The 13,335-nt window shown below is 37.6% G+C and overlaps 1 protein-coding gene and 1 long non-coding RNA gene across 11 annotated transcripts in view; one reads left to right on the top strand and one right to left on the bottom strand.

Annotated features, from left to right (window-relative positions):
* nrg2a (neuregulin 2a) overlaps positions 1–1,641 on the top strand; it is a 90,384-nt gene extending 88,743 nt beyond the window's left edge. For all 10 annotated transcript variants that reach the window (XM_052588858.1, XM_052588860.1, XM_052588859.1 and 7 more), the window contains one exon: positions 488–1,641. In XM_052588858.1, coding sequence (XP_052444818.1) covers positions 488–1,139 — 652 coding nt within the window. In that variant the 3' untranslated portion in view covers positions 1,140–1,641. The remainder of the gene's footprint in view (positions 1–487) is intronic.
* A 7,495-nt stretch (positions 1,642–9,136) lies between these two features.
* On the bottom strand, positions 9,137–13,080 carry LOC127986582 (uncharacterized). Its single transcript, XR_008160896.1, has 3 exons — positions 12,988–13,080; positions 12,835–12,895; positions 9,137–10,153 (listed from the first exon to the last, which is right to left on the bottom strand). It is a non-coding gene; the product is annotated as an uncharacterized LOC127986582 (long non-coding RNA).
* Positions 13,081–13,335: the final 255 nt, after the last annotated feature.

Genomic DNA, 13,335 nt, shown 5'->3' on the forward strand with positions numbered 1-13,335 from the left:
TATATATATATATATATATATATTTTTTTTTTTTTTTTTTTTTTAAATAGTAAATGGTTATCTTACGTTGTAATTATACAATTTTAAAGTTTTACTCTATTTTTGATTAAATAAATGCTGACCTGGTAAGCATGAGAGACTTTGATAAAATGGTAAAATGGTAGCGTGTTATAATTATTACATGTATAAAAATAAAAAAAATAAAAAAAATGATCGATCCAACCTGGATATACAGTGATCTCCATGTCTCCATGATTTGCCACCTCTGAGATTCTAAAGTGAATGGTTTCATTCTGTTATGTGGGTGACCTGAAAAATTTGAGAACCTCTGAATGCGGTGGTGGGTCCCTTCACTTTTAAAGTATGTGTACTTGAGACGTTTTACTGACGTGTGTATCTGTTCCACACAACTTTCTTCTCTCCTGCTCTTGCTCGCCCTTCTTCCTCTCTCTGCTGTCTCTCTCTCCCTGTCCTTCTCTCTGCACAGGTACGTGTCGGCGCTGACCACTCCGGCTCGTCTGTCTCCGGTGGACTTCCATTACTCACTGCCCCCACAGGTGCCTACCTTCCAGATCACGTCTCCCAACGCCAGCCACGCCATGTCTCTGCCGCCTGCCATCCATGCCCCTTACCCGCCGGAGGAGGACCAGCCTCTGCTGCGGCGCTACCAGGTGCCCCTGCACGAGGCCCGGGTCCACGAGCCCTACCGGCAGCAGCAGCGCGGCAGCTACCTGCGAGACAGCACCGGCAGCCTTCCATCCAGCCCCTACCGGCTGGCTCAGGAAGAAGAGTACGAGAGCACCCAGGAGTACCTCTCCTCGATGGAGCAACCAAAGAGAAGCAGTCGGCACTGGCACAGGTCCAGACTCAACGGCCATGTGGCGCCACGCGGCTACCAGCCCTCCCGGGACTTAGGCTCGCGCAGCTGCCTGTCAGACAGTGACTCGGAGGAGGAGGAAGGTGAGAGCACGCCCTTCCTCAGTATGCAGAACATGAACGCCGGCGAGCCCGTCACCCTCTACAGGCCCGTGCCCGACACGCAGACTTCTCACGCCCAGAGGGGGCGGCACGGGCCACGCCCCAACACACAGACCAGACTGACGCACTCGCGCTCCAAACTGGACAATGCACCCCACTAGAGAGACCACCACCTATCCACAAAAACCCGATCTACTATAGACATGCACCTATAAGAAATATTTTTATTTTATATAACTGACAGATATTATAAACAAATGAAATATTTATTTTCATTTTAGCAAAAGTTGTCTACTAGTTAACAGCAAAGACTTTTTTTATAGGGAAAACTCTATTTATATGTACATTTTGATTTACAGCATAAAAAAAAAAAAGATGTGCCAATTTTTTCACAACTTAAAAAAAAAAAAAAAAAAAAAATAGAGTAATATTGTGGTGCCTTTTGCTGTATGCTGAGGGCCAGAGGGCCAGTGGAGTTTTTTGTAGCCTTTCTTATACGGACGCCTCATTTTTTATACTCGTTTACTCTTTTGTTGTCTCTTTTTGGCCTTTTTTTTTCCTTACTTTCCTTTCCAGGTTGTGTTCTTTTGGGAGCTGACCCCCATTTGAACTGTGACATCCCCCCCTTCCCACCGTCATGCAATATAAACCACTCTAACATAAGGTGTATGTTTACATGAATTTGATCCACGGAGATGTTTTATGATCATGTTGCTTTGCCAACAGGAAAATCGATGACAAATGCAATCGGGGGTTTGGGGGAAAAAAAAAAGGTGCGAGTGTGATTGTGTGTGAATGCGAACGACCAAATGCGAGAGGCCTCGAAATGACTGTGGCTCTGAGAAATATGCTGCTGTTGTGTAGACTTGCGCATGTGGGCACTTGACGTTGTCTTACAGATGCACCGCCTTGACTTGCTTTGCATCCCTACAGGGTAAAGGTGCGGTCACATCTACCATTGTTCGGGCGAATTTTCGTGGGCGAAATCCAGTCATTTCAATGTGAATTCCAGGTGAGGTTGGTTAGCTGCATTGACCAAAAGAAAACCGTTTGGTTTGAAAGTGACTCCTGTGTGAGCGGTGAGTTTTCCCCTTCAATTTTCGCTAATGTGACCGCACCTTGAGGTTTGTCACACAGAAGCCTTCACTTTCCAAAGGGGGATTGTAGGTCCAATGTGAGGGGGCCTTGAGCCGAGCTGTCAGTGCTAATAGCTTTTGACAGATAACAAAGAAATAAAGAACATATAGTCTCTCCCACTCAACCCACTTTCCCGTTACTCAGTCGGATCGCCCTCATTATCAGCACATCCATCCAGTTAGAGCGGCCAGTGGAGAGATAGACGGGAGGGATGGAAGGCCTCGCAGCGTCTCAGGACCTCACTCCACTGCACATCTTCCTCTAGCGCAGGACTGAAGAGAGACTGACACCAGGCTGATGGATGTGTCCGCTTCACCAATTGGTCCCGGTACTTTGGGACAGGGAGAGTAAAGAGACCGTTCACACAGGACACGTTTGTGTAGTTTTTCAACTGTAGCTTTGTTTGATGCATTCCATTCAGATGTTGGATATTCCTATTCGATATTTCTGACTTGGGATCATAAAGGCCCAAACCTTGGAATATGGTGTATAAAGAAACAAATAGCATAGCAGAGATACACACACACACACACACACACACACACACATATATATATAATTTATTCTAGTATTTATTATATATTTGAAATATTATTGCAGTATAAGTGCACTTTTTCTTTTCTTTTTTTTCCCCCCATAAATGTCACATTTTCAGACGCCATGTCAAGTTGAACTCTGGCATGCAGAAGAGTGGATGAGTTACCAGTGAAAAATAGAAATATAATAGACCAATCAAATGAATGTGAGGGTGTGATGAGCATGTTTACATTTAACAACAGTTTATGGGTTGGGTATGATATTTTATTCAATTCTGTGCAGGATTGAGCTGATTTCAGTGTCCGAATGTGTCCTGTGTGAACAGCATGAAAAGTGCCTGTGCCGAACACCCAGTCACATACACACAAAAACAGTCTCAAATGACAAGACAAATAGCTGTGAAAATTATTAGGGGTCATTAAAATACCAAAATATGCAAACGTTATATTCTACTTGTGTTCCAGTTCATTACATTTTTGTGTGTGTAATGTGGAGACTACTTGTTTCCTGTTGTTGTTTAACTTTAAGTCAGTGTTTTTCATTAGCTCCACATATTTCATAATTATTTAATATATTTGTAGTTACTCTAAGACATCAAATAGTGCAGGTCATTATTATTATTATTATTAGTTTAGATTGAATGCTATACCATCAGTTTATCACTCTTCTTCATATGTAAGTCCATGTCCATTTTGAAGCACTCACTGGCCACATCCAGAAACAGCTGCACTGACTGACTCCGTTTGGATGAAAATACTCCTACACTGAGAAATGGTCAGTATTGATAAGTCTGAGATGAAGTGTACTAAAATCAGCTGTTTTAACTCTTCACCTTCTGCAACGAGTGTCCACAGTCAGCTTGCCTCCTTGTTGTAAAGATGTAAAGAATAATATGTTGAGGGAGGTGAAGTCAATTGACCAAGAAAGAAAGAAAATCAACACCAAATATAACGGAGGAAGATTAGAACTGGACAGATACGTGATAAATGTTTTCATGCACTTCTTCTATAAGAAAAAGAGATGAGTTGTGATTATTTTGGTGAAAAAACCAATGTACAAGTCCTGATAAAATGGGTGTAATGCAGTGTTATGACAGTACGATGGAATATCGTTGTTTTTTTGTTTTGTTTTTTTTTTAAGAGATGTTTTGTTTGAAGTTTGGGCAGAAATTATTTCGACCCCCTTCCTTTCTTCCTTACGTTTTGGGTCTTATTTGTATGTTTGAGAAATGCCAAAAAGACAGTGCTCTAGTTAGTTTAAATGTGATATCGCTACTCAACAGTTATGTCCTGCCAGTTTATTTCTATTTAATTTCCCCCTGCTTGAAACGTCTAAACACCTCACCTCTGCATGTCCTTGTGGTCAAGGTTAGATGGGTGCATGGTATAAGCAGCAGATCCCCCTACCCCCACCCCGCCCTCTCCAAGTCAGTGGAAGTGTATTTTATTTACATTTTTTACATTCAGCAATAAAAAAGGAATATTTCCCCCCACCATGTTCATTCTTGGAAAATGCTAGAGGATTTAAAAAAGTGAGACAAATACACACGACTGTCATAGATTGTAAAAATAAAATGAAAACACCTGTTCATATGAGAAAATAAATCTTTCTTGATATCATTTTGACACATGCCCATATCTGACCTGTTGCCTGTCTCATCTGTGTGGCTAGAGATTTTTACAGCTCAGTGAACAAACCCACGGTGAAAGTCAGACACAGAACCGGAAATGCTGGGAAGAGACTCGTTCTCTGTGAGGTTATTAGACAGTGTGCACCTAGTTTTCTGTTGCAAATTTAACTGTCACTCACATTTTTGAATATAGACTTGAATGTGCATGATACAAACCTCAATTTTTATAATTCATGACTGAAAACATTTTGTTACATGATTTTGATGTACCATTTACATGGTAATGCAATGTTTGAATTTAAAATGGGTTTCAAAGGATGAATTTTGAGATTTTAAGATTTCAGTTGATATAAAATTTCTGCTGATTTCTAAAATGTTTAAAAAGGCAATGAAGAAGTCTTTTTTTTTTTAAACAAAGCTAGGTCAAAACTCCTGTTATAATGTACTTTTTTGAGGGTGCTCTCTTGTCATGAATTAATCTATTACTTTTCCTACATCATTTTTAACAAAAAACATTGGTAAAATAAATATTTGGGAGTCTTAGACCTTTCCAAGATATATAGTTTGTCAAGATTAGATTAGATTTAATTGTAATATAGAGAGGTAAAATAGGCGTCACGTATACGGGACGGGGTGACCGTTAAAGTTAAGAATTATTATTATTTTTTAATAGGCTAGTTAAAATACATATTACCCATTTTTACAAATAATAGTTTCTTTTTATGTACTATTTAGGCTAAATGTTTGATTTTAACAATTAACGTAATGAAAGCTTCCTAGAGGTTTTTAAAATCGTCATTAATATAAAATGTACACGTGCTCACGTAGATGTTTAGGGCTCGCACAAAAGTGTAATTTCGGATGCTATGTAAATACTTAAGCTGTTACACATCATTTATTCACTTTATATTTAGCGTTAAGCGGTCGTGGATATTTTAACATCGAATGTGTGAGGCTTCCGGTGTCAGTCAGCTCAGGTATTTTATCTTTATAAAACCGTGAGTTATGCTGCTTAAAGTTGCACAATGGTGTTTGGTATATTGTTTTATTAACTTAGTAATTGTAGACTAGTTTGTTGAGCAAGTATTTTAACCATTTATTGCACTTTGTTGTTCTTGTTTACCTGCGCAGCTGATAAATCATAAGTCTCGCATATTCACGTTCGAAATTGAAAAAGGCAAATAAAGCCATGCAACCAGTTTTAGCATTTATGTTTTATATACATACATATATATATATATATATATATATATATATATATATATATATATATATATATATATATATATATATATGGGCCAGAGGAAGCAAAGTGCATGCCCTTGTCTGTGGCTCCCTTTTCGGGGTGAAACAATGTGCGATTAATTAATTATTATTACCTTATGTTATTATTACCTTATGTGTGTGACATTAAGGCACGGACAGACGGAGGAGGGTGAGAAACAAGGTCAGAATGGCTCTCTCACAACAGTTCGTTCCTCCAGCTGCACACATCTGAGTTTCACTGTCGAAGAGGCGAATCTTTGTGTCTTGTGAGACATTTCCAAGACATTCATCTGGGGCCCATCATCGCCAACACTTTGCTTTCCACTCGATGACCCTGATCAGCTCTCAGTTTTATGTGTTTCTGCACTCTTTGGTCAATCCAGACATGCCTAAACATGAAACATATGCCTCAATATATTGTTGAGGAGCTGCCAAGTAAACTTGAACATACCGTTCCATGGTAACTTAATTGTAGGTGGACTGCAGCCTACCTGTTTTAAGTTTCACGCTTACAAGTTTAAGAAGTAATTACTTGCCTGGTTCTACTGGGCAAATGCAGTAAAACGAGTATGTTATCTCTGACCGTCATATATGTGTAGTTATGAAAGCAGTATAGTATTGAGTAGCATCTGAAACGCCATATTTTTCTAAACTCGATTACTTCAGTTATTCATAAAAGTGATAATGCCTTGAGACTTTAGTCTAAAAACCTGATCTAGAGTTCAGCTAGTTTTTTTCTTATGCGAAGAGTTTAGTTTAAAAGCTCACTGCATCCAGTATTTGGCAGGTATTAAGAAAGTGATATGTTACAGATATCCTGGAAGGGACTTTTGCACAATTCAGATTAATTTGGCACATGATGTCTGTAGTTTCTGAGCATGTGTGGTGACCCTGCTTTAAAAAAGAAAAAAAGAACCTTAAACCAGCATAAAGGCCTCAAACACGAATCTTCGTCAGAAGAATTTTGTAGGATCATTTTCATTTTTATAAGTTCATTTAATTCAAAATTTTGCATGACATTAAAGCTGTCTTTTACTTTGCTATAAGCTACATGCCCAAAGCTGGTGCTCTTCCATAAAACAACAACATTCTGCCGCTTTTTTAGGATTGATCTGATCGGATAAAAGTATATTTCTATTGGAAAACAGTTGTTTTGGTGTGAACAGGCCTGTTAAAGCTGCGGTAGGTAACGTTTGATGCTCTAGCGGTTAATAAACAGAACTGCTTGCGTCTTGCGGAAGAACATCGTAGCCGGAACTACTTCTCTCTGTTTATGTCTATGAAGAATCACAAAGGTACTGGGTTACTCCGCCGCGGTACCCCCGAAGCAGTCTAAAATAGTCCGAATATAAACACTTATTATAGATGCACCCTAGTGATTCAGGACAAGCTAAAATTATCTGTCTCATATTCTACTGTCAGGACATAATGACAGGTTTAACAAATATGTAAAAAAAATATATTTTTACTGCAGCTTTAAGGTGGTTTCTGGTCTCCTAATTTTGGCTAAAGTGCTCAAGCTGGCGTTTTAGTTGAAGTAGAACCTGAAATTATACGAATTTTTGATAATATGAGTGGGCATGAACTCATACTGTCTGAATGAAAATGTATTCGTTTGCAAGCCCAAATCTTCAGCAGGGTGTGAGCAGATCATACTAAAACATACTTTTATTGCCACTAGTGTAGCAAATCTTATATGAATTGTCACGAGAGTCTTTGGTTTTAGTGCATTCTGGGTGAACACTGGAAAAACAGAATGATGTATATGGACTGGAGGAAATATATCACCTTGTTTCTAGAGCCAAAGGCAGTTATCAAATTCGATACATATCTGTCTTTCCTCCGTCATGGAAGCAGCAACACTGAAAATCTGGTTGTATGTCCTTGGGAACGTCTCTCACTACCTGAATGGACAGTGAATCATTGAAATAGACCGTTGTTGGCATGAGCTCCATTCTTTATTCATTCACGTCAGGGAAAAAGGTATAAATCATAATGATAAACGGATTGCCTCTGAGTTTTATTTAAGGGAGTGATGTGGTTCATCCACTACAAGGGAAGTTTGACGTGATGTCTAATCATTCAAAGGAGTGGAAGAACAGACTGTGCATGTTTGGAACAGTGCCATTGTGGTTTTCTCTTCTCTGGTGAGCTCTGATTTTAAGATGAAGGTGTGGAAAAGGGAATATTAGTCTCCAGATGATAACCTGATATGAAAGGCGTTTGGGTCTCAAACTTTCCAAATATTGCCTCACCTTCAAAATGTGCTAATCATTTCCCAGATGATTTGGCATCATTGTCTTTTCCCATCTACTGATTGCCAAATGCTGGATAGCCAAAGAATGATCTCATTAATTTCAGACACCGCACCAAAACGTTTCAGACACATTGACTGGCAAATTGACTTCCCGATATGCATGGCGATGTAGAGTTAAGGAATATGTTTAGATTTCATTCATGAATTTATGACAAGAATAAACTGAATCAACACTAAAATGTCATTGTAGTTTAGCAGAATGTACGTCAGGTTGCAAGAGGCTGTAAAATCAAGTGAAATCTCAAATTAAATCCAACATCATAATCAAAACAGCTCAACTTTTAATGTCATTCTGAGCTAAAGTGCTTTGTTAAATGCACATGTACAAACATTCCTGATCAATTTGATAGTGACATAAATAACAGCTCAATCCACTTTAAGGTTTTGTGAAAAAAGAAGTGCACTTATCTTAAAAGCGTATTTTTTAAAACACTTTCAGTTCTCCCCAAAACATCAATTCTGCCATCACTTACTCACCAGTGATGTTGTTCCAAACCTGTATAAGTTTCTTTCCTCAGTTGAACACAGAAGAATGTGTGTAACCAAACAGTTGATGGGCGCCACTGACTTCCATTGTATTTTTTCCCACACTATAGAAGTCAATGGCTACCGTCAACTCGATCTCTCTTCAAAGTTTTTTATTTTTATTTAAAAGTACATTTTGAATCATTGTTTTAATAAGCTTGTGTCATGCATTAAACAAACAGAACATATACTTAAAAGTGTACTCCACTTAGGTGCCCTCTAAAGCCTTTAAATAGACCACCATAACCAGATAAGACCAGCAAACATATTTCTCTGTGAAAACAAGATCCTGCTATACATGCATATGCACCACTACTATGTAGTTGTGTAGATATTTCCCTGAGTTAGATAAAGCTTTCACAACCTGACAACTTGATACTATCGATCCAGAACTGGAAACACAAAGTTAACGTGACTAGACTTGACATAAAAAAGACATGAAGATAACATCCAATAACATTAAATGAGGAGAAAGTCTACAAGGAAATAAATACTCCATCATCTGTCAAGGTATCTCAACGTTAATGTTGTAACATGCAGAGACACGATGCCTCCAAAACAGACTGAGGTCAACAAAATCTGTGAACCGGACTTGCCAACTTCTTTCTAACCTGAGCTCAGAATAATAAGACGACACACCTCAGTGCATATGAAGAGCAAAGACCACACACACGTCCTCCTGTTGGCTGACACTGTTGGTTTTCTTAGGGACACTATGATCTGGTTGACGCTCGGTTTTTTATATTAGAAAAATATATTGAATAAAAATGCAATATAATAATAATTAAAAAAGCCTCAAAATAAAACTGTATTATATAATTTGAGAAAAATATTTTAATGCAAAATATACCAGATGCATTGACTTTTATGACAAGGCCAGATAAGTTCAGAATGTAAAATATCATGTAGTTCACATAAAAATAAAATAGAAATGTTGTATTCAAAAATACACTTTAAAACTGATTAAGAAAATAAAAAAATTGATAAAGATGTGTACACAATATTCACCACATGATATTTTAGAGTCATTAGGTTAAAACTTTATTAGAAAATGTTTTTTTTCAAAACCATAAAGCCAACATGAATACAACAAGTCCATTTCTAAGAACTTGTAAATGAGTTTTAATAGCATTTCCCTTTCTTTATAATGGACACTCTTATTAGTCATTAACTTGTCTTCTGAGACCATCCGATCCTGAGAAGCAGGTGTGTCTCTGAAATCAATCTTCTGCTTAGACAGCTGGAAACTTCCAGTGGTTTAAAAACACCGCTTTCCCACCGACTTCAAGATGTGCGTCTTAATTACACTCTGTTAACTTTCCCACACGTGAACTGTCATAAATACGCTCTCTGATTGCAAGGCAAAGAAAACATGACAGGATGATGCATGTTTCCGCTCAAAAATCCCTAATGGTCATTAGTGAACAACAACACGTGATGGCTGGTTTACTATCTCTACATGTTTAATTGCCTGTGCTGCTCTTCATCATGACACAAAGGCTGAATAGAGTCTACACTCCAAACACAACACAGATGCTGCTTATGAAAGTACTTTGTTTTTCTGTGTAGTACGAGTTGGGAGGCATGATCTCTGCTCCTGATCTTCAGGATCTTCAGCCTGAGCTTCAGATGATCTGCTTCAACAGCTTTTTGCTTCAACGTTTTCAACAGATTCATGGCAGAACATAATGGTCTCTGATGGAGTCTGGCGGAGAGTGGATGTGAAAATGTGATGTGCAGCATCTGATGGTTCACATGTGTCTCTGTGATGAAGCAATGCACACATCAATCACTCAATAAACAGGTTATTTCAACACGCTGACGACCGAGCCAAATGCAGCACAACTGTTATTTAGATCATCCCGCATACTGAATATGCTAGGTTATTCGCTGGTCAAATTATGTCATTTTTCACCACTAGTGGCACTAGTTGTGTATTGAGTTTAATATGGGTATGCTGCTGTCAAATATAATTCAATTAAATAATTAAATATGTTAAATGAAATACAAAGTTCTGTCATGAAACTCTAGATGGGACAGGCCCATCGGTTCTAACTCAGTCATTATTTATATGGCTCAGATGATTGTTTTCTTTCGCATCGGCAGCCAATGATCTTGCTGCTCAACATTGGAAATCTTTGCTAGTGCTTGCTGTAGAAGTTTCAACACACTTCAGAAATCCTCCACCTTCCCCAGCTCCACCTGTATAGATCTGCTATGTTTGAATCATGTATGCTAGATATAGGGGTTATTTCTGAAATGCTATATGTGCAGCAGCAGTATTTCTTGCATGCTCACCAGAGAATGTCTGTGGAAGTCTCTGTACTTGCTCTGCATAGCAGATCTATTCCACCAAGACCAAGCACGTTAACATTGCCATGTATATTACCACGCTAAAACTCAGTTGTCATAGAGTTACAGTTGAGAAGAATGCAGGCAACTTCATCCAGGTATTACAGTCCTCTTTGCCATTTACTTGGAGCTGAGTTTTGCACATTCCATGCACTAGAATTACAGTCCTTCTCCTTCTTGTAAAGGAGTCCCACCTTAAAGGAACCATTTACTTGGCACTTTTACTGCCATTTTACATTTCAAGAACTCATTTAAAGGGACTGTTCACCAAAAAATGAAAATATAAATTCTTTTTACCACATGTGGTTCCAACCCTATATGATTTTTCTGTCTTCTATGGAACACAAAATAATATATTTTGAAGAATGTTGGTATCCGAACAGTTTTGCCCATTTACCATTGATTTTTAATGTATGGAGATAAAAAGGACATTTTACAGTCATATCATCTTCCATGTAAGAAATAAATACAGGGATAATTCACTCCCTGACAATTTAATATGGGGTTTTAATAAAAATTGGATATTCATGAAGTAGAAATGCATTTGTTTGTTTTTGTTTTTTTTTAATTGGTGCTACATGACTAGAAAAAATGGGCAGTGACAAAAAAAAAATGATGGGGAAAACTTCAACACCCATAATGCACTGGGCTCAATTACATGCAGAAGTCTAACGTTAACAGTTTTATTAAAATGCTACGCATTTAGCCCTATGTGACGTCTGTTTTTATATTGTTTAACAACAGTATACGTTTATATTGTTTGGATTAATTAGCCAAGTAGAGAGATATGAATTTTTTTTCATAACCATACTGAAAATAAGTAAATATTGGTAGCTGATGCTAAATGTCTAGCTAACAAGCTTGCTGGTGCTAAGTTGAGGTAACTTTTATATATAAAGTCCAAATATTTGTATTCAACCACCTAGATAGATTACATCTGGGGGGAAAAGAAGGGATGTGATGTTCAGAACCTGGTAACTACAGTGATTATCAAAGTGGAAGTGATGTCCTCTGGGGGCATTTGGCCAGGGGTGTTTTAACACTACAGACAAGGTTTGAGGAGAAAAAAGTCTTTATAAAACTACAATTATATTTCCCTTAAAAAGTTCTTCCTTACTTCAGGCCTTATTCTCGTGTCAAATATAACTGTGATGTTCTGCAAAACAACACATTTAAAAAAAAAAATGTCTTACTGCTGAAAATCTGATGGTCAAATGTGATTTTGGAGCACAAAACCAGAAGTGGGGTATAATTGTTGCAAGAGCCAAAAATACATTGTATCAGTCAAAAATTTCAAATTTTCTTTTATGGCAAAAATCATTAGGTTATTAAGTAAAGATCATGTTCCATTAAGATATTTAGTAAATTTCCTACCGTAAATATATCAAAACCTAATTTTTGATTAGTAATATGCATTGCTAAGAACTTAATTTAGACAAATTGAAAGGTGATTTTCTCAGTGTTTTGATTATTTTTGCACCCTCGGATTCTAGATTTTCAAACAGTTGTAAATATCATCCATTCCTAACAGCTTATTTATTCACCTTTTGGATGATGCATGAATCTCAATTTGGAAAAATTGACCCTTATGACTGGATATGTGGTCCAGGGTCACAACTCTGTTTTCTCTCAGGTACATCGCAGTGTAAGCTTCACAGTAAACATTACTACATCACTCTCATCAGCGAAGTCCAGATCAACAACAAAAATATATTTCGACTCCATATATTGGTTATTTTGAGAAAATTCCAGGTATTTTGAGCAGTAGGATTATAAAAAAAAATATGTGCTCATATATAATTAAATTAAGTAGACTATATAAAATTGCAAAATAAATCTATCTATCAGTACATTTTTACTTAAGTACATAAAAATTTCGTACGTTTGTATTTTCACTCAAGTAAAATTGAAAAAGTAGTACTTTTACTGGAGAAATATATTATTATACGTATCTGTACTTTTACTCAAGTACTTGATTTGTGTACTTCGTCCACCCCTGGATCTTACTCACTAGTGAGTCAACAGCATGTACTGCGACTTCAAAGGTCTATGATTATAAAACGGTATGTGAATGAAAATGTGTGGGATTCACCTGTGCTAAATCACCAGTTTGGTGTCTCCAGCCTCAAAACCCTGAATATAATGCTTTGATCCTGCCAAGAATTCAGATAAACCGTAATTACAGGCCATTTAATGCAAAAGATTGAATGAAATAAAATATCACACGAAATTATGTTCAACTTACTATGTGTTTATTCTTGATCCCAACAATGAGTAACCGTCTACAGCTTCTGTGATCAAAGAAGCCACATCGAAGGTCATGTGTGTTGCATGGATCTCCTGACAGATGAATTGTTTGTCGTACTTTGACTGCAGTAAAAAAGTAATCAAAACAGTAATCCAGACTGTATACATCTGTATGTCAAAGGGAAAGGTGTGTGCATGAGAACACGAGAACTCTATAAATGAAGCACTTAAGCTTTAAGTGTTTTCTTTGATGTGGCCCTGTGCAGTCACTAAAATGTGTTCAACATGCTGAGGCTGGATTCGCCCTTACTTAACCCCAGGAAACTTCCGATGGACAGCAGTCAGA

This window comes from Carassius gibelio, chromosome B21, assembly GCF_023724105.1.
Source record: "Carassius gibelio isolate Cgi1373 ecotype wild population from Czech Republic chromosome B21, carGib1.2-hapl.c, whole genome shotgun sequence".
NCBI lineage: Eukaryota > Metazoa > Chordata > Actinopteri > Cypriniformes > Cyprinidae > Carassius > Carassius gibelio.